This window comes from Rhinolophus hipposideros, assembly GCF_964194185.1.
Source record: "Rhinolophus hipposideros genome assembly, chromosome: 22".
NCBI lineage: Eukaryota > Metazoa > Chordata > Mammalia > Chiroptera > Rhinolophidae > Rhinolophus > Rhinolophus hipposideros.
In genome coordinates, this window is record NC_138068.1 from 31,178,964 (window position 1) to 31,201,807 (window position 22,844).

At 44.3% G+C, this 22,844-nt stretch overlaps 2 protein-coding genes across 2 annotated transcripts in view; one reads left to right on the forward strand and one right to left on the reverse strand.

Moving 5' to 3' along the window:
- The window catches only part of SLX4IP (SLX4 interacting protein), a 183,008-nt gene extending 178,118 nt beyond the window's left edge, over nt 1-4,890 (forward strand). The window contains exons 7-8 of the mRNA XM_081033239.1: nt 1,632-1,732; nt 3,043-4,890. Coding sequence (XP_080889365.1) covers nt 1,632-1,732; nt 3,043-3,763 — 822 coding nt within the window. The 3' untranslated portion in view covers nt 3,764-4,890. The remainder of the gene's footprint in view (nt 1-1,631; nt 1,733-3,042) is intronic.
- Nucleotides 4,891-17,529: 12,639 nt separating this feature from the next.
- Nucleotides 17,530-22,844, reverse strand: part of JAG1 (jagged canonical Notch ligand 1) — a 36,026-nt gene continuing 30,711 nt past the window's right edge. The window contains exons 21-26 of the mRNA XM_081033315.1: nt 22,296-22,409; nt 21,559-21,668; nt 21,234-21,467; nt 20,899-21,030; nt 20,569-20,719; nt 17,530-19,766 (exon numbers count right to left, since the gene is read on the reverse strand). Of these exons, the coding sequence (XP_080889441.1) occupies nt 19,309-19,766; nt 20,569-20,719; nt 20,899-21,030; nt 21,234-21,467; nt 21,559-21,668; nt 22,296-22,409 (1,199 nt within the window). The 3' untranslated portion in view covers nt 17,530-19,308. The remainder of the gene's footprint in view (nt 19,767-20,568; nt 20,720-20,898; nt 21,031-21,233; nt 21,468-21,558; nt 21,669-22,295; nt 22,410-22,844) is intronic.

Consider the following 22,844-nt stretch of genomic DNA (forward strand, 5'->3'; position numbering starts at 1 on the left):
AAAGAAGTTTTGAAGTTCCCATAGGAAATACGTAGTGCTCTTTAAACTAGTTTAAAAAACTAGTTTAAAAATAAATAAATAAGGGCAGTGATTGAATCCAATATGAGATTCAAAGTGTCACTGTCACGGCATCCTACTTTCTGTGGTCTATGCAGTATCCATTGTTGTTATTTATGACCCGGTCTGCCTTCCATTGTGGACTTCTTCCAGCCTTGGGGAATTTACATCATTTGTAATAGCAAAAGGCTTTCTGGTTCCCACAGAGTTGTTCAAAGCCTGACTCATGCTCCTTATGTTAATTGTTCAGCTCTGAAAATACAGCACTTACAGGGTGTGGTTGTAAGGGGAAAATCTACTGTACTTATAGGGCATGTTTAGAAGTGTTTCACACATAAATCTCAATCTCTCAATCTCGCTCTCTCATTTAACTTTTAAACTAGTTCTTTTGGTCAAGTCTTGGTGGGGGAGGGAGGAGCATCAAAATACAGTATAACCCACTGAAACCTATAATATTCTGTTCACTAACTCTTAAAACTGACATAGGTTGTAAGTGGGTCTGCCTTTGACTAACATTGGTCCAGGTCTGAAACCATAAGCAGGGTTAGCTTGGCCTATATAGGCTGGTACTGAGGGAGGCAGGACAGTAACTAGACAAAGCTCATTCGTGGCACATGGGGCACCCAGGCGTTATACTGATGATGGCTTCCATCTACCAGGCTCCCTGGGGCTGTCGTTGGTAATTCCAATATAAGTCTAACGCAAGGACCTACTGACAGTTTACCAAAACTGTTCCTGTGGCAGCAACATTTTACTATGGAATTTGATGGAGACGGGTCCATAGTGTCCCAGAAAAATGAGAGAAGTTAGCACCTTGTCTCGGTTATCTACTTGCCAACACAAAGGAAACGATTCCAAAGTATGAAATGGGTCAACGATGGTGAAGGTTGGGAGGATTTTACATTTTATAATTACTTGCTTCTGAAACTTCCACAGGAGCGTATAACGATAGATAATCCATGAATTATATAAAACCATGGTAATGCTATTAATCTAAGGGGGGAAAACTCCCAGTTTTTTAGTAGCTGAGAACCACAACCTGCAGTTTTCAGGGTACCGGTATTAAAAGGCTTCACTCTTGATGCAGTCTTGAGTATTACAAAGGGTATATTCTGTGTTTTGGTAACTAGAGAAAATGTGGGGAATTCTCAGGGTCACCAGGGTCCAGACACTGTGCCACCAGGTGTCTGGAAGATGGAGGCTCCCCAAAGTGCTGCTGGCTGGCTGGCACCGCGATCCTGGGCTTCGTCACAGTCTGGGCCTCAGAGATACCAGATATTAGCCAAGAGTTCCCAGATGGTTTGGAGTCAGCATCCTTTCCATCACAGTCTTGTATGTTTGTGGTGCATATTAATGTATGGAGTGGGTGGGCTGGGATTCCAAAAGAAGTGACAATTTACCAAAAAGTTACAGATTTAAAAAAATTAAAATAGCCTAACACTACGCAGTTTCATCTAGTCCTGGGATGATTTATTCAAAAATAAATCTGTTCACTGGGGCTTTGAGAGTATAACTGTTTTTTCTCGTAGACAGCAATAGCGTTCTTGTTGAATCTTTGTTATCTTTTGGAATAGACGGAAAGAGCGCTCCATGGAACGTCTGATTATTTTGCTGAGTGTGCAGAGAGTCCACTTCCTTCCAGTGCAAAGCTCAAGAGAAATGCTTTGAAAGAAATGTAGGTCCAATGTGTTTCCTTTCTCTCATTTTTGACTGTTTATGTGTATGGATACGTAGCATGAAGTCTAGCATTCAGCCAGAGTGCATGGAACTTAATCACAAAACCCCCTCTGGCACGGCGCCTACCCTAAATCTCATACTTGCTCTTCCACCTGCCTGACTCTCTCTTGCTTTCTGGACAATAGGAATCAAGTCCTTGCTTCACAGGTGTGTTGCAAGGAGTGATTAATTATGTCTTTTGAAGATGAAAAGCACCTGTTGCTGGTGTGTTTCATACAACTTTCGCAGTGACTACAGACAGATCTTAAAAAAAAAAAAAAGCACTCCTTTTCTAAGATGCTTGTTTGACCCTAACATAATTATAATCCTTGTGACCCTGATAGCAGCAGTAAGAACATGAATATATGTGTTTCTTTCCAAACTAAATATTTCAGCTTCATTGTTTTGAGTTTGATGGTTTAAGAAATTTCTTGCCACTCACAAACCTGCAAATATGTTGAAGTCAAATTCTCTAGTCTCTAAATTCTCCCTGTGCAGCTTTTATCCTGCCCCTCCAAGTGAATTTTACAATCAGACTGAAGTTTGCATTGTCTATTGTGTGTGCTGTAGAAAAGGGTGTGTGTGTGTGTGTGTGTGTGTGTGTACAAATGCTCTTGTGTCTACCATGATTCGACTTTCTTTCCTTGCATACCCTCTGGAATTTCTTTCAGGACATTGCAAGTTATATTAACCAAATCCTATTTCTAGTAGTTAACGAACCAGCTAAATGATGATTACATTTGAGTAATACCTTGAAATGACCTGAGAGGAATTCCAGATTATTCTTTATCTGCAAATAGAAATCATGTGTGTGTGTGTGTATGTGTACAAGCATGTTTTGTACTTGTACACAGACACACAAACAGCCTCTGGTTTGGATGTATTTGACCATGTACTTCTGGGGCTGGGGTGGGAATCAAGTGTGTCAAATGTAGGCAGTATTGACCCTTGACATCTGAAATGAATGTCTGTCTGCTTCAGTCAGAATATGAACTCTAGCATAACTCCATTGATAACCCAGTGATCAATAAACAGTGTGTCCTGGTGTGTCCCAGTGTACTGGGCAATGCGAAGGCTATTGCTTGATCCAGCCTGCATTTAAACGTACACTTAGGGATTTTTCTAGATTTGCCAGAGAGATAGGGAGAAGGGAGGGTAGTGCATGCCTTCTTTTTTTCAGGTGTAGGACACGTGGTAAGGGGAATTTGGAGGAAACCATTCCATTACAGCTTAAAACAAAAAATCTTTTTATTGTTATTGTTTGTTTAGTGTGAAAAGAGCTGAAACAAAAAGCAGTACCGTGAGGAAACCACACAGCAGCAGGGACATTGTGGGAACATCTAGTGACTCAGTGACTGCAGAAACGGCAGTGAGAAGAGGTGACAGTCAGGCTTCGTCCAGCCTCCCGTCAGAGTCCACGGGACAAGCAAAGAATTACATAAAGGCAACTGAGAGCCACTGGGGGCTTCCTGTTCAAAAGCTGGAAAATGTTCATCAGACACAGCCAGAAGACACTAGCAGCCAGCAAAAACCTCATCTTGGGGAGTGGTTAGAGACTGGGCTTCTACGCGGGAGCCCTGTCTGGAGCTGTGAGTCAGCATCACCAGGTCCAAAACAAAGTCCACGAGGGCCCAGAACACAACAGAAACGCAGGAACTGCGGCTCTGCGGAAGACTCTGACCACCACAAGAGAGTTTCTCTTGGAAGTGATCGATTAGTCCCGAGAGGAATAACCGTGGAGAAAAGCAAAGTTGTCAGGGTTTTGCCAACTTCAGAGCTGTCAGATCCGGGGTTACTTTTGAAACAAGATTTGGCAAAAACCACGTCTAATGAAGAGTTGCATGTTTTGGAAAATCTCTCCTCCAGACATCTTATAAAAAATAAGCCAGGGCAGGCAGAGCAAACCGGCTCAGCCACAAACACTGAAAGATTAGCTACAATTCAGGGCAGCCCAACCAAGAAAAAGAAGAAGTCTGAAAGAGGCCACTAATGTACTAAAGAGGATTGCAAAGTTGTGGTTGAGGAGATAGTGGCCAAACCTGTGAAAAATGAGAAGTGTGTATAGATGCTGTGATTTCAAAGGAATTAGAATGATTATTTTAAATAGGAACTACGTGTCTGTGTCAGGGTTAGCTTTCAACGCAGTCAGCTCCAGGAGCCTGTGTGCTTGTTCTAACACCATTTGCTACTCTCCCATCATACTTTATAACTGTCTTCAGGAAATTATGTTAATGATAACCATCCGTTCACCTTCCTGTGTACACCATTCATGATGAACTGCGTAAAGAAACCAATCAGGTTCCGCCGTACAGACACATCACTGTATGGAGGATGCGATGGGCCCCGTAAGGACGGTGCCACAGTGCTGCAGTTCAGATCTAGGGGTACAGTTTATCCTCTCACTCCTCAGTCTAAGTAGGCCGCAGTGGAAGAACAGGCCAGTGGTTCTCAGCACCTAGTCCTACGCCAGCATCACTATCTGAAAATGTGTTAGAAACGCAGATCTTGGGCCCCACCCCAGACCTACTGAATGAAAAACTGGGTGATTCTGCAACATGCTCAAGTTCGAGAACCACCACACTGACTGGAGACTCCCTAGTGTTTATTTCCTCCAGCCTGGCTGCCATGGCCTCCAGCTCATCAGCTGGGGCCACGTGTAGACACGTACACTCTCCTGCTCCCTCAAATTTGTAAAGCACCTGGGTTCAGTGTATGAGTTACTCTGTTCCCCGGTTCTTAAGGATAACAGCACAGCACCCAGGGAGCCATTACTTACCCTAAGAATTGCAGGATGTTTACATATAATTGTGCCCAGCGTTAGGGGAAGATATGGAAGACACTTGTTCTTGCTTATAGCTCAAGCCTATCCCTATCCCTGTCTCTCCTCTAAGATTTTGGTTAGGTTCAAGATGGAACAGAGCCCTAGTGGCCAGAGTTTCCAATTTCGCATTTAGAAGGCTTCACAGACAGTTTAAATTTCAAAACAGGAGCATTAGATTTACGATATCACCCACTAACATCTCCAGTGGGCTTGCTGAAATCTCACGTAGTGAATCATGGCAATGACTTATTTTGGATAGACGCCTTCTACAGATTTTCATAATTCAATTTCATTCTAAAATAAGGAAGAAACCATCTTCAAAGGCCACCCATCAAGCATACCGTTTTTTCCTGCTCATCATTGGGTAGTCCTTTGAAGTAACACCGCCCTACCGTATTTACCCGAAAATAAGACCTAGCCAGACAATCAGTTCTAATGCGTCTTTTGGAGCAAAAGTAACATAAGACCCGGTCTTATTTTACTATAATATAAGACCGGGTCTTATATAACATCATATAGCATAGGACCGGGTATATTATATTATGTAATATATAATATAATAATATAATATCGGGTATAATATCTGATATAATATAAATACCAGGTCATATATTCATTTTTGCTTTAAAAGACGCATTAGAGCTGATTGTCCAGCTAGGTCTTATTTTCGAGGAAACACAGTAGTTACAAGGAAAATCAAATATAGTCCCAAAAGTGTTAGAGTCAGCAGAAAAATACCTCAGAAAAAGCCCAATGAAATAAAAACAGACAATGGTAAGTTCGTGCTTAAGACTAATTAGTGATTTGTCCCAGCTCATCCTGTCCTTCCCACGTCTTTCTCCATTCGTATTGCAGGGTAAGACTCATTAAAAAGCAACCATATTTCGTGGCATCATTTTGGGTCATGAAATTCAGTCTTGGTCACCAGACCTGGCCATGGATATAGATGCTATTCCTTTGATACTCCAAACCCTTCCTGGAAACCTGTCCCCTTCTTGTGGTCCCAACCTCACCACTCCCACCAGGAACATGGCCCTGCCCACTGGTATCTTTTCCTCTTCCCTCCTCATTTTTTTCCTGCTCCAACTGATTCTAATGAAAGGATTCTATAAGTTAGGAAGGAGCCCAAATGACTACCAACCACAGTGGAACAGATGCTGTTCTTCCAGTAGCGGTGGAGTGCACAGAATGGAAACCTCCTAAGGAAGTGGGAGAACATCAATTTCCGTGGCCCATCGTGGGCCCCTCAGGGTGGTCAGTATTCTAGGTGTGCTCTTCACTGAAGACAGGAGCACAGTGTGTCAATGAATCTTCTTAAACAGAAACAGTCATTGGAACAGTTTAAACAGGGGGCACAAATACTAACCCAGATGATCAGCCAACAAACAATAGGCTCCCTGGAAGAGTCCAGAATAAAGAAGAAGGCCATTCCAGAACAATAGCTGCTGCCTGCTACAGAACTAGAAGATGTTTGAACTGGAGGCACCAGAGAAAGTTTTTGTTGAGTTTTTGTTTCAGTTAACCTGGACCCAGTGGTTAAAACCAATTCTGATACTTTCAATGATTTTCTTTCAAGAAAAGTCTTGGCTTTAGAGTTTGGTGTATTTGTTAAATAACTATTGTGATCTAAGAGGGAAAATAGTACCATTGGTTGCAGATTGATGTAGTCTTTCAGCCATCAGGTACACAGGATTTTAACAGGATTAATGGATGGATCAGCTCTCCACTTCCATGCATTATGGCATGTTTTTGAGGAATTTTGCCTTTAAGCATTTTTCTTCCACATGTCTGAAACACCCCTGGATCTCTTGTTATTTGAGTGGTTGTGTGATTTTTTTTTTTTTTTTTTTTTTTTGGATATTAGGAAATACAAAGGGGGGAAATGGCTGCCAGGGTTTTTTTGTTGCTTATTAGGTGGGAAATGAAGAGTTCCCACTATTGGGAGTGATATGTGTTTTGATATTTTTAATAATCTTAGTAATTCAGCATCTGAAAATCTGAGACCCTGTCAGTATTCTTAGTCAAAAAGAACAAGTTCATCAACCACTTACTTAAAAACCTAAATTAAATGTGTATTCAAGTCCCTATAACTCTGATGCTTGAAAGAAATGTGGATCCAATTTGATTAATGTTATAACTTTGAACTTCCTAACTTTCTCAGTCTCATGGCTTCTAAGTCACCTCAATGTGCTTTCAAATGACATTTTAATAGGTTGCTGTTGGTTTTTGCTTTGTTTTAGGTCATTTTGTGTCTGTAAATAAGAATGTCTGAGAACAGTCAGTGTGATTTTTCTTACGCATTTTTCTTTTCTTTGCCACTGGAGGTTAGCTTTCATCCAGATGTGCATATAAATTGTTTAATGCAAAGGAACAAACATTTGGGGAGAGAGGAGTGAGTGCTGCAGCTTCTTTGTTCACTTTAATATGAAAGAAGTAGGAAAATGTATTTCATTTTATAAAATGCAAGAGTTACAAAACCCTCTGAATTTTGATTTATGGAGAATATAGCTTTTCTCTGAGATATCTCAAGATACGTGTTGGGGACAGTGATGGGATTACAGTTAATTGTTTGCTTTTGATGCTTGTTTGGATTTTAGCATGAATTGTTATGCACATTGGTGGCCTTTGATTTCAGAAAGAGCTTGGTGAGGGCAGAGCACATAAGGGAAGGAAACCTCTGTGCCCAAGAGAATGGCCTGGGATTACATTGTCGCCATTCCCAGTTTCCTTCAGTTCCTTCTTGGCAGGCCTCACTGTAATATTTCCACAAAATTCTAGTGAGTGGCTCTCCTTTTGAGGTAACAAATGGCTTTCCCAAGAGCCTAAAATTCTCTATTCGGCATGCTATAACTTGAATGTGGAAGTCATTTCAATTTCTTTTTTTTTCTCTTCTGAGGAAATTTCCATGCTTGGTTTATTAAGATGAGAGAGTTCATTCCTTGTTATTGAAACACTAATGAATTGAAACACGTTGGAGCAAGTAAAAAATCAAAATTAAGCTGATTCTGTTAAATGGTTTAAAGCCTTCCTTAGTACAAAATAAATTAAGCATTGTAAAATGAAGGTAATTCAGCTAATTATTCAGGACAGAAATCTAACCTTAAATATGATCGGTATTACAATTTAATGATATAATTAAATTCTCAGAAATCTGCAGAACTCCCTCTAATTTGGTTTCCTTACTTATTTAGCAAGACAAGGAACAAATATATGTCAATGTGTAGCTTAATGGGGGACTTGAGTGGGTGAATGTACTGCCTTTAACTGTTGAGAACTACTCCATACTAGGCTTCAAATTACATTCAAGTAAGTTTCATCAAGCAGCGTAATAGTACCGTGTGTTACCTTATATATTGCCTTACAGTTTCTTATCAAAAATCTTAGTTCTTTAATTAAACAAAAATCAATAAAATTACACATTTGACCCCAAAGGTTCTAATCAAGCAACTGTAGGTGTGGATTTGACAGATCCCCAGACTAACTTTCTTCAGTCAAGTTAAAAAGCCAAACACTAGCAGTAATCACCATGAGAGCTCTTGTTCCCATTGGCCTTGTTCCTCTTTGTTTAAAGTGTTTAAATAGTTGTATATGTCTAGGGGATGAAAGTAGTAGTATGTAGTCAAAATGAACCTGTTTTATGAATAAAAAGTAAAGTTGTTTTAAAAAATTAAGTTAGTTTGTATCACTTTTCTTCAAAAAAGTGTGTTAACCCCAAGGAATATACATCTAAAATGCCCTTTTCTGAACATGCTATTTAAAATGACATTTTTTTATTAGAGACTTTTTTCCTCCTTAAAGCAATCCCGAGGTTTTGAATAATGTGTTAAAATATTCAAAGGATCTCTGTGTTTGAACCATTCATCCTAAAGATTTAGATTTGAAAAACCCTGTGTGGGATATTGTGATTAAATTGGCCTGTGAGGTTTTGGGGTGGTCTTTACAATGCAGTTATGTTCCCACTTCTGTTCCCAATTGTGAGCTTAGACCCCTCTTGTGAGGGGTTAAAGAATGTGACCTTGACTCCTTCCCAGAGAATCTTGACATTTCCCAAGTGGACTCATTTCCATTTTCTAAATGGATCTAGTCCTTATTCAGCGCTGAGGGAAGTCCTGGGCCGACTCTCTCTATACTGCCTTTTATGACAGGATTCCAGGCCTCTCTGGTTGCTTGTAAACATATTTTCCCTTGGGTTCTGTATATAATTTTTCAGAAGCATTTCAATATCAGGTTTGAATGATACATTTGAATAGTTGTGCATGAGATGCTGAGAACCACTGCAACTGATGAAGCAAAGCCCATTTCTTCGTGTTTTGGTCTGGCGGCGCGCCGTGTGGCCGAGCCCACAGGCAAGATGCCCTGCGCATGGGGCCTGGGCTGGGTTTCTGGAGACAGAAAGATGGCATGGGGCTGTGAGCGCAAACCCTGGGTCCAGGCTGCTGCTTTGCCACTAATTGGCTTGTGTGCTTGGGGACAAGTAACTTAATGTTCCGGGCCTTAGTTTCTTCATTTGTCAAATAAAATTCTTTTCTGATATTTTAAGTGCCACACTTGGCCCTGTAGATTCCTGAGGTAAACACCACTCCCATGCACTAATTTCTTGATTAAAAAACTATGCATTAATTTCTCCATCTGTTTAAAAGCAGGTTCTTGACACTGGCCACACATTGGAATTACCTGGGTAGCTTCTAGTTAAATCAGAATCCTTGAGATACAGCCTGAGTATTGGCAGTTCTAAAAGATCCTCAATTAATGATTCTCATGAGAAGCCTTAGTTAAGAACTATTGTTTAAAACTGGATGTTAAAAGACGCAGGGTCTGCTAAGAACTGAGTATCCTTTAGAAGAGGGGCTTTCTGCACATCAGAAGTGTACCTACTTGGGCTGGCCTGGTGGCTCAGGCGGTTAGAGCTCCGTGCTCCTAACTCCGAAGGCTGCCGGTTCGATTCCCACATGGGCCAGTGGGCTCTCAACACACACACACACATACACATACACACACAAAAAGGCAAAAAAAAAAAAAATGTGAAAAAAAAAATTTAAAAAAAAAAAAAAAAAAAGAAGTGTACCTACTTAATGAATGGGCCTGGCTTTGGTGAAAAGGTGTCGGTAAACACACAGAGATGTGTTGTTTTCCAGTTAGTTATGCTGTTTTATAGACCCGGCACATCAGCACACAGCTTCATCTTTGGCAGCACTGAGAAATTGTTACCCTTGTAGAGAAGATGAGTTTTTAAAGCACCTAAATAATTGGGGTTTGTCTTTGATCTGTGATCATTAATATTATTAATAAGCTCTTGAAAAGTGCATGTGAATCTCAAGTTCACATTTGGCAGGGCAGTGGAAGAGTGAATGCTTTTAAAATAGTTTGGCTCAGAAAGCGCATCTGAAATAACCCTGTGGGAAAATCAGGAGAATTTCTCATCCTCCAAAGGATTACCTAGGATGAGATGCTGACCTCGTATTTTAAGTTCAGTTACATTTCTTAAAACCTCATTCATTACCCAGACTGATATATTTTAGGGGGTGAAGTAGGCTGTGGGAGGGGACTCCAGTGATGTAGTTCCATGTTTGCTTTTTGTTTTCTCCACAGCTCCCCAAAGATCACAACGTATATATATTTCTTCAAAAAAAAAAAAAAAGGCCAGCTTCTTCACGAGATTTATTACAGCTTTTCTCTCAGAAATTAGAGCTGAAGAATTCTCTCCTCTTCAGGCTTCTAAGGCGACCAAGCCCCAGAAAGCCGAGTGTGCACAGGGGGAGCAGAGCGCTGACCTCTGCCGGGGGAGAGGTCAGTTCAGCACACAAGACTCAAAAGGGAGGAAGAAAAAGCAGCTCCTCAGCGGGGAGTTTGACTTGCTTTAGGGCAGAAGAGCTTTTATAAATAAGTTCCCAGTCTCCCACGCCCTCTCACCGGCTCTTCTATTACTAGTCTTTTCTTTGCACTTAGACACACACACACACACACACACACACATACAGACACATGGGGACCCAGACACACACGGACACATACACACACACACACACACAGGCATAGCTCTTACTTCCACTCACTCCCTCACAACCCTCTCCACCTGCCCCTGGAACTGTGGAATGGACCGGCAGACCCTCCTGTGGAGGAGGCAGGTGATAGATGAATTGACTGGGAATTTTTTGAAGCCCAGTGGCTCTTAAGGCCTTTTCAGTTCCTCCTTAACATGCTCAGCTGGTGAGAAGAATGCAGAGGGCTCTTTCCCAAACCCACTGTGGGTGCCTGGGAGGATTAATACCAGCCATCCATTCCTTTTGTCAGAGGGAGAAGGTGGAATGGTAAATTAAAGCGACCTCCAGCCTTGATGTGGCAGATTGGGCTGGGCGTTTGGGATGTGTCCCAGTAGGCGGAGCCTGGAAGGACCTTCCTGTAATGATGCCAGAGTGAATCCGGGCTTGTGAAACAGCAGCACCTTGATTTGGATATTTCCCTTAAAATGCTTCCCTGGCAAGCCTTTCCCCGGTGCCTTGGTGACCATCTAGAGCAGGGGACACTGCCTGAGCAGAGCCTGGGGTACCTGGGGGAGCATGCACAGTGGCTCTGCAAAGAAAAGTCAGTCTGAAAACACCTCTGGGAGGAAGAGCTCCCTGAAGAGATACAGGGGATCTGCTGGGGTTCTTATTTTGATTTTAATAAGAATCTCCAGCTGGAACCACCTTTTGGATCTCACCTAAAAACCTCTATACAGGCTCAATGACAAGCAGATTGTCCATCAATCTGTGAATTGCCAATATCAAATTGGCCTTGCTTTTTCTCTTGAAGATAGTATTTCTCAGTACTCATTTATCACATAACACGTTCTGGGTTCTGGTTGTAGAAACGATTTTGGCTATTGTTCCACATGTTCCACATTTTGGTACTATCTTAGAAAAGCCCACTGAACTTGAGAGAAACGTGAGCTTTCTGCCACTGGCTATGCGTGCCCACCTAGGCCAGCTGCCCACCATAGGACGACAAACAAAGGAAAAAGGAGATGGGGGGAGAAAGTGGGGCTTGACATGTAGCCTGTTCTTGGTCCAGGGGAAGTGGCCACTGTGCAGTGAGGACAGCTGAGGAGGGAACTTCTGTGTATGGAAAGGCTGCTTGGGATGGGGAGGTGGGATTGCAAAGTATCTCTGAGATGACCAATCCACTGAAAACCTCATCAAGGAAACGAGTTAAACATCACGTTTCATAAGAAGAAATAACTGGCCCAAGACTGTCCTGGAGTCTGCCAAGGCCAGGCACCTGAGCTTACCTCATTTGGCCCTGATTTGATGAAACTATGGATATGGAAGAAAGACCTATGTTCTATTATTATTTAGAGGCTTTGGAGAGCTCTCTCCACTCACAGACCACACACTGTTGTAGAATTTAATCAGGCACCAAGTTTTTTTGAGATTCTGCAGTTCATACTTGCCCCGAATGAGTTCTGCTATGCTGGTAGGAAGCACTGAATTGATCTGGGAAAAAGCCAATGATTTGTAGTCAAAATCAAATATAGCACCTCCCCACAGCCTGGTCCAAGTCCCTTTAGAAGAGGCCTGTGTTAGTTTGCTGTTGTTGAATAACGAATTACCAACTTAAAACAAGAAACTGATCATCGAACAGTTTCTGACTCCTTTTAGCTGGGTCCTCACAAGGCTGGAACCCAGGTGTCTGCCAGCCGTATCCTCAACTGGAGGCTCAACTAGCGAACGATCACCTCCACGCTGCCTCAGTTTGTTGGCAGAATTCAGTTGTGAGACTTGGGGCCCCATTGTCCCCGCTGGTGGTTGACCAGGGAGTTCGCTCAGCTCCCAGAGGCTGTTCTCGGGTCTTTGCCACGTGACCGACCCTGGTGCTGAATCTTTCACATGTCAAATCTCTGACTTCTCCTTGTGTGACCAGCCAGAGGAGACTCTGCTTTTTTTGTCTTCTTTTTATTAGTTAGTTTCAGGTAAAACTCTGCTTTTAAAGAGCTCCTTGATTAAGTGAGCTCCACGTGGACAATTTCCTAATTTTAAGGCTATCTGATTTGGGACTTTGATTATGTCTACAAAATCCCTTCACAGCAGCACCTGAACTAGTGTTTGATCACATAACCAGGGGCCACCTTTGGGGTTCCATTTAGCACCAGATCCAACAGCCCTTAGCTCTTCTCACAGGGGCCCAATTTGATGGCAAGATTGGATGCTGTCTTTGGAATCTAGCTGGATTCCTTCATCTTTCTATGGACTCTATTATATCAGAGGATGTTTGGAGAGATCCTAAGAGCAGCGTTCTTCCTGCGCCCCTTTTCATGATTCCTAACAGTAGGATACATTTACTATCACCATTTCACAGATGAGGAAACTGAGACACAAAGAAATTTCAGAAACTTTCCCAAGTAAGTAAGTGGCAGAGCCCAGAATCCAGGTCTGTCTGACACCAAAGCCCAGAAACTGCTGTCGGGCCGAACTTGTGTGAGCCCAATGCTGCACAGGCAGAAACTTCCAACACCAGGAACTGGGAAGGAAGGGCAGCGATTGGAATCAAGGAAGTCTGGCTCCAGAGAGCATGCCCTTGACCACCGGGCATACACAGCCTGGCGACTGGCCGGGCCCATGTGGAGGCAGAACGTCCTAAAGGAAATGTTCGGGACTTCTCCTGCTGAGTGCTGGACTGAGAACTCACAGGAAGCACAGAAATAACAGGACCACAGACGTGGGGAAAGCCAGAGGGTGTGGTGAGGCCTTGCCCCCCTGCGCCCGCCACACCCCAACCCCTCCCTTCACTCCTTTTCCTTTACCTCAGACACATTTTCCTTAGTTTTGTGCAAACCTGGAGCTGTTTCACGTTGGCACTCTTCTTTAAGTCTCAGATTTTTTTTAAAACACTTCCCAAAACCATCCTTGCACAGCCAGAGCGAGCCCCCAGAGTGTCTCATTAATATCCTGAACTTGGAGAGTTTACATTTCTGTCTCCAGGACGGGGTTTTCCTAAACCGTTCAGCGTGGGTGCCTCAGCACATAGGAAACTTCTGTCTAATATGTCCTTCTGGCCCACGCTGACAGGTTAAAGGTGACTCCTGGAATAGTTAGTTCCTAATGCTCATCCCTCAGCGGTGGGTGGGTGAGGAGAGCGAAGGAGAGCCGCTTTTGGGGGTGCTGGGTGGAGGAAGCAGAGCTGTCCATAGGCAGTTTCAGTAACTCCCAGGTCTCTGCTACTGGCCCCACCACAGAGGACCTGGGGAACTTCAGCACATTCCAGCCACTTGCATTTTAGTATTTTAAACGCTCAGGCAGTTTTCCCGTGATAGCCTTGAAGTCGCCTGTCGGGATGCAGGAGTGGCTAGGGAATGTGTGTTAAGGCCTAATGATAATTGATGCTGGCCAGGACCTTCCCACGTGTATGGGGAGCAGTGCTGTTGTCCTGAAAACGCCTGTACAGTGTGCTTGTGGTGTGCGTGAGTGCATGTGCATGCCGTGTGCATGCGCAGACAGGAGTAGGATGTAGTGGGGCTGTCGATTTCCTTTCTGAACCTCTTTTCCTGTGATTCACTTTATAATCCTACGCAGCAGAAACTAAAAAGAAAATCTGAACGAACAAAGGAAACACCTACAAAGGGACAGGGCTTAATCTGCCTTTGATTCGGAAAACACCTATTGCTCTCCGATTTAGAAAGATGTCCCTTTCTACTCAAAACCTAGAAGAGGCACAGCTCAGATCAAGGTCACTGTCTTGTGTTGTGGCACCTGAGTAGTCATTAGGGAGCCAGCTGCAAACTTGTATTCCCTTTGGGATCACGGAGGAGCCACGCTGGCCCTGCCAGGAGAGCTTCTCTTTAAAACAAAGCTGTTACTTTCATGTTGCTGGCATCTGCTTTTGCTCTCTGGATAATTCAACTCTTGGGTGCCCTGGTGTGGATATTTGCAGGGGGAGGGAAAAGGGTAGGATGGGGGAGGCAGTGGGCAGGCCTCAATTCAAGGTTCTTACTGGATTTAAGAGCCTTTACTTGCAAGTTAATGTTCCCAACTTGCATATCACAGGTTAATACCGGACCTGTGCATAATGGTACATAATTTAGGACTTGTAAAAGCTGCCTGGGACTTGAAAGAGACACTCCAAATTGGGACGGTTGTGCCAGGCATGCAAGAGCAAGTAATACAGGTAGAATTTATGTCCGAAGCAGGGGAGCCGCGCCCTTTGACACTGTCTCTGAGGGTGCTAGGCAGGCGTGCAGAGCCTCTGCTGCCCAGCGACAGCAGCCACAGGCCCATAGCCTCACCCCACTTGCTGTTACTGGTAACCATTGGAAGCAATTGTTCACAAAGCTAAATTTGTTATTTTTAATGGACCCAGAAATATCACCTAGTTTTGAAGTGATGTAACAAGATTGCCCAAATGGTTTCTAAACTTTGTTTTTGAGACTTGTAGGGCCAGAACCCCACAGAACTGCCTCGGGGCAGCCTTCTCCCTCCGAATACCAAGCTGTCTGTTGGCATTGTTGGAGACTGACATAGCTTGAGCTGGGATGTTTAGGTGCTTGTGGGGTGGAAAAAAATGTTAAGAAAAATAATTGTTGTTTTTGCAAACTATTTAAAAACAGAACCTCAGGAAGCAGATTTCTGTTCCAGTGCTTGGATGAATCAGAGCTCACAAAGTATAAATACACATTAGCAGGAGGAGGCTTCCCATAAGCCATGTGCTTGTGTCTTCCCAGCCCAGGAACCTCTGAACTCCTGTTTCTCATTCCCAGTTAGAGGCAAGAAAGACCCGCAGTCCAAACGGAAATGCTGGAACTTTGCTCAGCCCAAGTTGCAAACATCTGAAAGCCTGTAAGACTTTTTTCTTTAAAGGCAACTGGTTTCTAGCTGCACGCTCACTCACTTTTGGATAGACAGGCATACACCGTTTAGAAGGGTGGGAAGCCCACACTCTGGTTCCTTTGGCTCTTTGCTGCCTAAGAAATATTACCAAGTAAGTTAACTTTGACTCATTGACCTCTCAGATCAACCAATAAACACGAAGCATTTAGACCACAACTTGCTCAAGGGGCTGTGTAATTATTTTACTTAAAAATGATGTCAGGTGGCAATTTAGCTACAAACTGGCTTCCAGGCTACTTAATTCAGTTTAACAAGGAGGAAAAACTGTAATTAATGAAGAGATTGTACTTTAGTACTTTATACTTTGGTAGAGTTGTTCTCCAATTTTACTGTACATAAGGCAGGGAGGAAGGGGGAGGAGGGGAGAGCTCTTGAAAATAGATTCCCCAGCCCCACTTCTGGTGAATCTTGGGCCAGGCCTACATTGAAACACTCTGCTGCCAAAGTACACTTCTGATCATCACCCAGTCTCACTGAACTTTTAGCCAATTAAGAGATACCTCCACCACTTTTGTACTCTGATTCTACATTGTTCTAGAATCTCAGAACAGTTGCCCATCTAAAAACGATCAGCTTCTAGTTGACTGCTTCCCGGAGTTTTACGGTATATGCTAATGCTGGAGTTCTAGTTAGCCACGTTTCTGGACTGAATATTCCCTTCCAGTGCCTGCTTAAAGAGGGCCCAGAATGTTCATGGAGAATGGGAAAGGTACAGAGTCCTTTCCGTTTCACTTTCTTTTACCCAGGATAACCAAGGCTCCCTTGCTTGATTCCTTCTACCTGGAGAAAGGTGAAAACCATCCTTGACAATTACGGTCCTGGCTTCAAGGAGCCTGATCTCTACTTTCCCACTACTGAGAGTGTCCGGGATGGGAGGTTCCTTAAAACACAAGTGAATCTCGAGATCACGTCCCTTTGCAGAGGCTCATTAAACATTTTTTTCTTGGCACAAAAGTATTTGGCAACTACCCAGAAAATTCTGGGGTCCTGCATAATCCAAGTTTACAAATCACCAGAGTAAGGTATTGCTTCAGGATGGTTTGAATTCAGCACTGCTAAACCAGACCTTGTTTCCAGCTCCCTGGGTCTGTACCAGCGCACATCTGTCTCTCTTATGCCACTTTGCAGAAACCAGCTGTTCAGCAGATTAGTGACAAAAGTATTGCTACACTAGAGCAGGCAGATGTCATGGGAATCCCGACTCACCATCCTTCGGGCGGCCTCCCCAACAAGCTAAAACGCAGTTGTGGACTCTGACTCCCTTGCTGGCCTTTTCATGCCCAAGGCCAGGGATACTTACAGCCCATCATCCACTCTAAAACAAGATGCTCATCAGAGAACACAATTCTTAGCCTGGCAGAACAAGAAAAGAGTTTCCCAAGAATGAAAAACATCCCCCATCAGCTTTTCCTCCAAAGTTTGTCGCTCCAGTTGGAGTTATGCTATGGAAATTGGAGGTGGGTGGTGGGTGGCCTGAACATTGCAGCGCTAGGGGACAGCTCTGAGGAGGGTAAGCTTTGGCTTATTAACCAGAAGCAGGGAACTCCTGTCAACTCCAAGCAGCTGCTGGAAGCTGTCCACGGGCACGTCACCTCCGCTCATCCCTCACTGCAGAGGTGCCAGAGGCAAAGCTTCTCCAGCCCCACCTCATGATGTGGGGGCAGGGCCCAGCAGTCCTGAGTGAGAGAACCACAGCCCTCCTGCCCTTAACAGGTGGGAACTTCCATAAGGTTCCAGATACCTGGTACCCCAAGGCTGCATGTCGAGGCCAACAGAACATTCACTTCCTGGGAACGTGATGAGGAGACAGATGGGGCCCAGCAGCTCGTAACTACTACCTGCTATGCGGTGAGGAAAACCAGCCTGGGGGTGTAAGTGTGCACAAAAACCATGAGAATGTGTTCTATAATGATGGAAGGACATTAATATTAATCCAAGTAACCAGGAAAAGAGAAAAAGCATTCAATCTCCCTCTTCATCCCCCAGCAGCAATTCCAAGCTATTTAAAGCCCTTTTAGTGCAGTGGGCATTTCCCGTGAGTGCTCACAAACAATTCACCTCCACACTGCAGGCCATTGATCCAGTGGTGTTTATTCAAGCAATATTCACACTTGCTGTTGAATGACAGGGGAATCGAGGCCCCAAAGATGGGGCGCTCACAGCTCCAGCTTCACAGCAGCTGATGAATTTGGTGGTTGAAAAGGTTCAGTTCTTGGTCTGTGCCCTTGTCAATTATGGCCTGTTTATCAGACCCCGATTACCAGAACAGACCCGGCCGAGTGGCAGAGGCACATGGCAGAGCCGAGGAGAACTACAGAAGCTCAGAAGAGGCCACACTGTTCCATGTTTTTATACAAAAAAATTTAATAAATATTACTTTTCAAAATTTATTGCCAGGAACAACACATCGAAGATGCATTTTTATGTTCATATAACACTAATAGGACAATACAAAGTATCTGCACGGTCTCAACAGTGAACCAATGAAATTGTTTTTATAAGCCTTTTGGATCTTAAACTTCGAAATAGCGTTGATTTCCTCACTTAAGGCAGGCAGTGTACTCTATGGCAAATCTAAACAGTGATCTTACTGGGCATTTTATGGTTCAAGTATTCAACTAGCTTATTAGAATACTCCCTAAATGCAGTAGATAACAACAAAAATCAAACCTACAAGTGGTTCAGTATTACATACGAATGGTGAAAAGAAATCAGAATTTACAAAATAAGATTGGTGTGCTTCCAACTTCACACAATTAATTTCATATTTTTAATGATATTCAACCACTCACATTTTGGCTACGTTAAGAGTCATAGCTCAACTTGTTCCCTTAAACTGCTGTGTAGCAGATGACCTGCCTGTCTCTTTTCAAGTCTAAAGCAGAAAAAAAAGGAAACTGTTCTAGACTAATTCTGAAACTGCCTCAGTCAGTCCTTAAAACGTGTTTTAAAGTGATGCTATTGAAGGTGTTTTAAACATCTGACATCGTACAAAAAAGAATTCCACTAGTACTCCAGGCACAGAAGCCCATCCTATTGTCTTAAAAATAAACCATTTTCAAACACCTTAATTTTGGCTTATAGGCAACACGTAGTAAGAAAATAAGTTCAAAAAAATAAAGCCATACACTTACAATGCTATCAAAAACCTTCAGTTCTAAACACATACATATAAATAAAAAGGAATGATGTTTTAAGGCTCTTGATTATTAAGTTAATAAATCAAATATACACAGTGATTAATAAAAAAGAATTATTTACATAACTATACAAAATTCTACTTTTGACACATTTTTCCTCTTTAAATTCTTCATTTTACCAGCAACTGCTGACATCAAAGTCCCCCCGCCCCCAACAACAAAATACAATAAAAAAAATAAATAATAAACTCATTTGTGATAGTTGCTGTGGTTCTGAGCTGCAAAGGCACTTTTCAAATACAGAACTACTTGTACGTCATCATAAAACCAATATACAAAAACAACTCAAGAGTCAATAAATATAAATAAAACTATGATCCTAAGACTGCATCACCATCGGGACATCTGGCAGAAGTGGAAGCTCAAGGCCTAGGGCCCGGGCCTGCTCCTGGGAGCCTGAGCCGGGACGTGTCGCCGGCAGGGGCGGTGCCCAGGGCACGGTGGCCTGGTTTTTGCATAGCTGTGAGATGCAGCCCTCGACTTCCCAGCCAACCACAGAAACTACCATTGCCAGTGTAAGCCCGCTTGTCAAAACTTAAATTAACACAGGGATTCTAAGTCAACGACAGCCTCAGACCGGACTAGGACAGTTACAGAACGACAGCCCCGCGAGCCCTCAGACCCTACCCAGCGGCGGAGGTGGCGCCGCCGTCTGCTATACGATGTACTCCATGCGGTTTAAGCTCTGGGCGCTCTCCAGGTCTCTGTTGTCCTGTTTGTTTGTCCAGTTCGGGTGTTTGGCGGCCGTGCCGTTGGGGGGCTTCTCCTCTCTGTCGACCAGCGTGTAGGCCGGCTGCTTGGCGAACCGGGCTTTCTGCTGGTGCTTGTCCATGTCGTCCTCTTCCACCTCCGAGTTGTGTGTCCTGATTTTCGACATTTTGGAGTTTTTGTTTTCGTAATCCTTGATGGGGACCGTGTTGGCCCCGTGCTTCTCGATGGGGTTTTTGATCTGGTTCAGCTGCTCCCGCACGTTGTTGGTGGTGTTGTCCTCGGAGGCCGCGCGGGCGTGGCTGCGGGGCTTCCGCCGCTTCCGCACGCACCAGTAGAAGGCCGTCACCAAGCAACAGATCCACGCCACGGTCAGGACCGAGCTCAGCAGGGGGACCAGGAAGTCTGCAAGGCAGGCCCCAAACCAATGAACCCTCCGAACAAAGGAACACCAACAGTGGTTCTCCTGTCCTTAGCCCCTAAAAGGGACACCATGGGGACAAGTCCCTTTTCACAACTGCGCGATGTCAACTCAGTTGGATCAGCAATGCTCGGACCAGAACCCTCGGAGACCCTGACACTACTGTCCCCAGAGAGACTGAGCAGAGCAGCAGCTCCTACGGCTCCCCATCTTTGTGTGGGGAGGGTGGCGTCTGGCTCAGTCAGGGGGAGTGTGGCTACTGAGGTAGCTCATTATGGGATCTGGGGTTCAGAATTATCAGAATCTCGAACTGAGCACACAGAGCTCCAAAGCCCTGTATGCTTAGGAACCCAATTTCTCGCCTCACTAGAACAATGACGCTCAAGATCATTTAAAGGGGAATCTGGACGTGCTGCAGGGCCATCAGCACACCGATCAAACCAGTGTCGCACAGTGCTTAGGACACCGGAACACCAAGGCAGGGTTGGCACGCCCAGTACACAGCGGACAGCAGTGTCTGCCTGCACAGGGCTTTGTGTGGGATCTAGAGACAGGGCATGTTCCATAGGGGTGCCTGCCGGCGAGAACACAGCTTGTTGGCAGGGAAAAGGCTGCCTATCGCCGTAAGACCTTACTTGCTATTGTCAGCTGTCCTCAGTTTTCTCACCAAATAAATGGGGTAGAGGGGTTCTGAGGGGGACCTCCCCACATGGTGGTTTACTGGGCAGTGTGATGAGATTCATCTGGCAGTCATCACAAAAAGGGACCATTCCCACCAATGCCTACCTGTTCTGTTCTTCAGAGGACGCCTCTGAACTCTCACTTCTGCAACGGCAGCGATGAGAGAGCTGTTCCCATCACGCTTACTAACAAGGTCTATAATTTTGTCAGTGATTTCCTTGATAGGGTTTCCATCATCCCGTATGTCTTCAGCAGACTGGAAAAAGAAGAACTGTCAAACTGGAGGGTCAGGGAACACCCACCAGTAGCTTTTATTCAAAATTACTTGACAATACAGGTACATCAAGCACTGTATTTGCTCCATTCTGACACTGGCTAACAGAAGTCTGCTAGCAACTTTGCAATCAATTAAGTGTGACTAGATCTTATACTTACAATGGCCACATGTATTTCATTGTTCGCGGAAGGGGAAGGCTCACAAGCTATGTAGATTGAATATTCAGCAGAAACATTCTTCAAAATATTCAAATTCCTCAATTCACTGCAAACATGCTCCGTGGTAAGACCCTAGAACGATATTTAAAAGTCCACACATGTGTAAGACACTGAAAGGAAAAAAAAGGCTGACGTTCCGTTGGAAGTTAGGTTACACTGAAGTCACTCTCTGCTGTAAGATAGGAACTAGGCTCCAAAGAACTAGCTTGAGAGGCTCCTGCCTTAGCAAAAGCAGCCACACACCATCCCAAATTGAAAGAGAAGTTGTTCCGTACCGGGGACATCATCTCTTTGTTGAAGGTGAACGTGATGTTTGCACAGTTATCCTGGTAATATGGGTCAGAAGTACATTTGGTCTTCACCGGCTGTAGACTAGAAGAACGACATTCGCCCACACCAGTGCAGGGGCGGACGAAACACTGGTCCTCCAAGATGGGGATGCAGTTCTGCCCGCTGGGGCATTCACTGTGCCCTTTGTGGAGCAGGCAAGGTCGAGGACCACACCAAACCTAGAGAGAGAGACCAGAGTGGGCAGCTCAGGAAAAACTCCCATCAGCAATTCCAGAGCTCGGGTGACGTGCAGCGGCCCGCACATCCTACCTTTGAGCAGGCAATCCTTCCGTTGAGGCACTGGCACGTATTGCAGTCATCGTCCCACTTGGCCCCATCTGGTATCACACCCCCCATGGTGATGCAAGGTCTCCCTGAAACTGAAAGGCGGGAAATGTGTGAGTGGAAGGACTTTCCTTTTCTCTTGATTTTTCACTCCCTTCCTGTTAGGAAATGATTACACCCGTGCCCTTTGCCACATGACAACAGTTCCTTTCACGAGAGGCAAGTGTACTTCCCTGCCCTGCTGATTTTGCACATGGCCATGTGACCTGCTTTGACCAAAGAAAAGCTAGGGGATATGAGGTAAGCAGTCTCACAGTTGAACTTAGCCTCTTGCAAGCCTGCCATTGGCCAGGAAAAGAACACACCCCAGATGCAGCCGGTCCAGGGAGGGTGAGGAAGGACAGAGAACAGACCTGAGCCCAACCCACAGCACTTCCCACTGTGCCCGCTTTGCATGCCGGTGAGTACAATTAAATGCCTGTTGTAAGCCACCAAGTTTTGGGATTGTTTGTTACACAGCATTATCGTGGCAAAGCTAACTAAAAACAACAGCCTGTTTTTAGGGGACCTCTCAGTTTCCCTTTCCCTGTGGTCCCCACTATGTCCCCTCCGTGTTTTCTCCCTGCGCACAATGCCTAGTCATGGTCAAAATGGTGACTGTCGTGACTAGAGTACCCACTCACCCCAAGGCCACATGGGCAGATGGGAGCGAGCCCACATACCTTCCTGGCATTTGGCACCGCTGTGCCCTGGGGGGCAGACACACCGGTAGCCATTGATCTCATCCACACAGGTTGCCCCAAAGGCACAAGGTGAAGACTGGCATTCATTGATGTCTAGGAGAAATGGAATTCAAATTTAGGCTCTGATAGGAGGCAGAAATGATTTTCCTAAGTTTTTATTGGCATCACATACAAATAGAAAAGCACACGAGATGTAAGTATAAGCTTGATGAATTTTTATCAGGTAACCAGCACCCAAATAAACAACAGATCATCAGCACTCCAAAAGTCTCCGCCAGTCACTGCCCCCTGAAATCATTATGAGCTTGACTTTTAAAAGCTGAGAATCATTTCAGGAGGCAGCAATTTTAAATTAAGTTCGTTTTTCTCTGACAGTACAATTTACAGGGAGGGCCAGCAAAGTTCTTTAAAAGGGTGAGATATGAAGTATTTTAGGCTTTGCAGGCCATGTGTCTCTGCGATAATTACTTAACTCTGTTCTCATAGCTTGAAAGTAGCCCTAGACAGTATGTAAATGAATGAGCACGG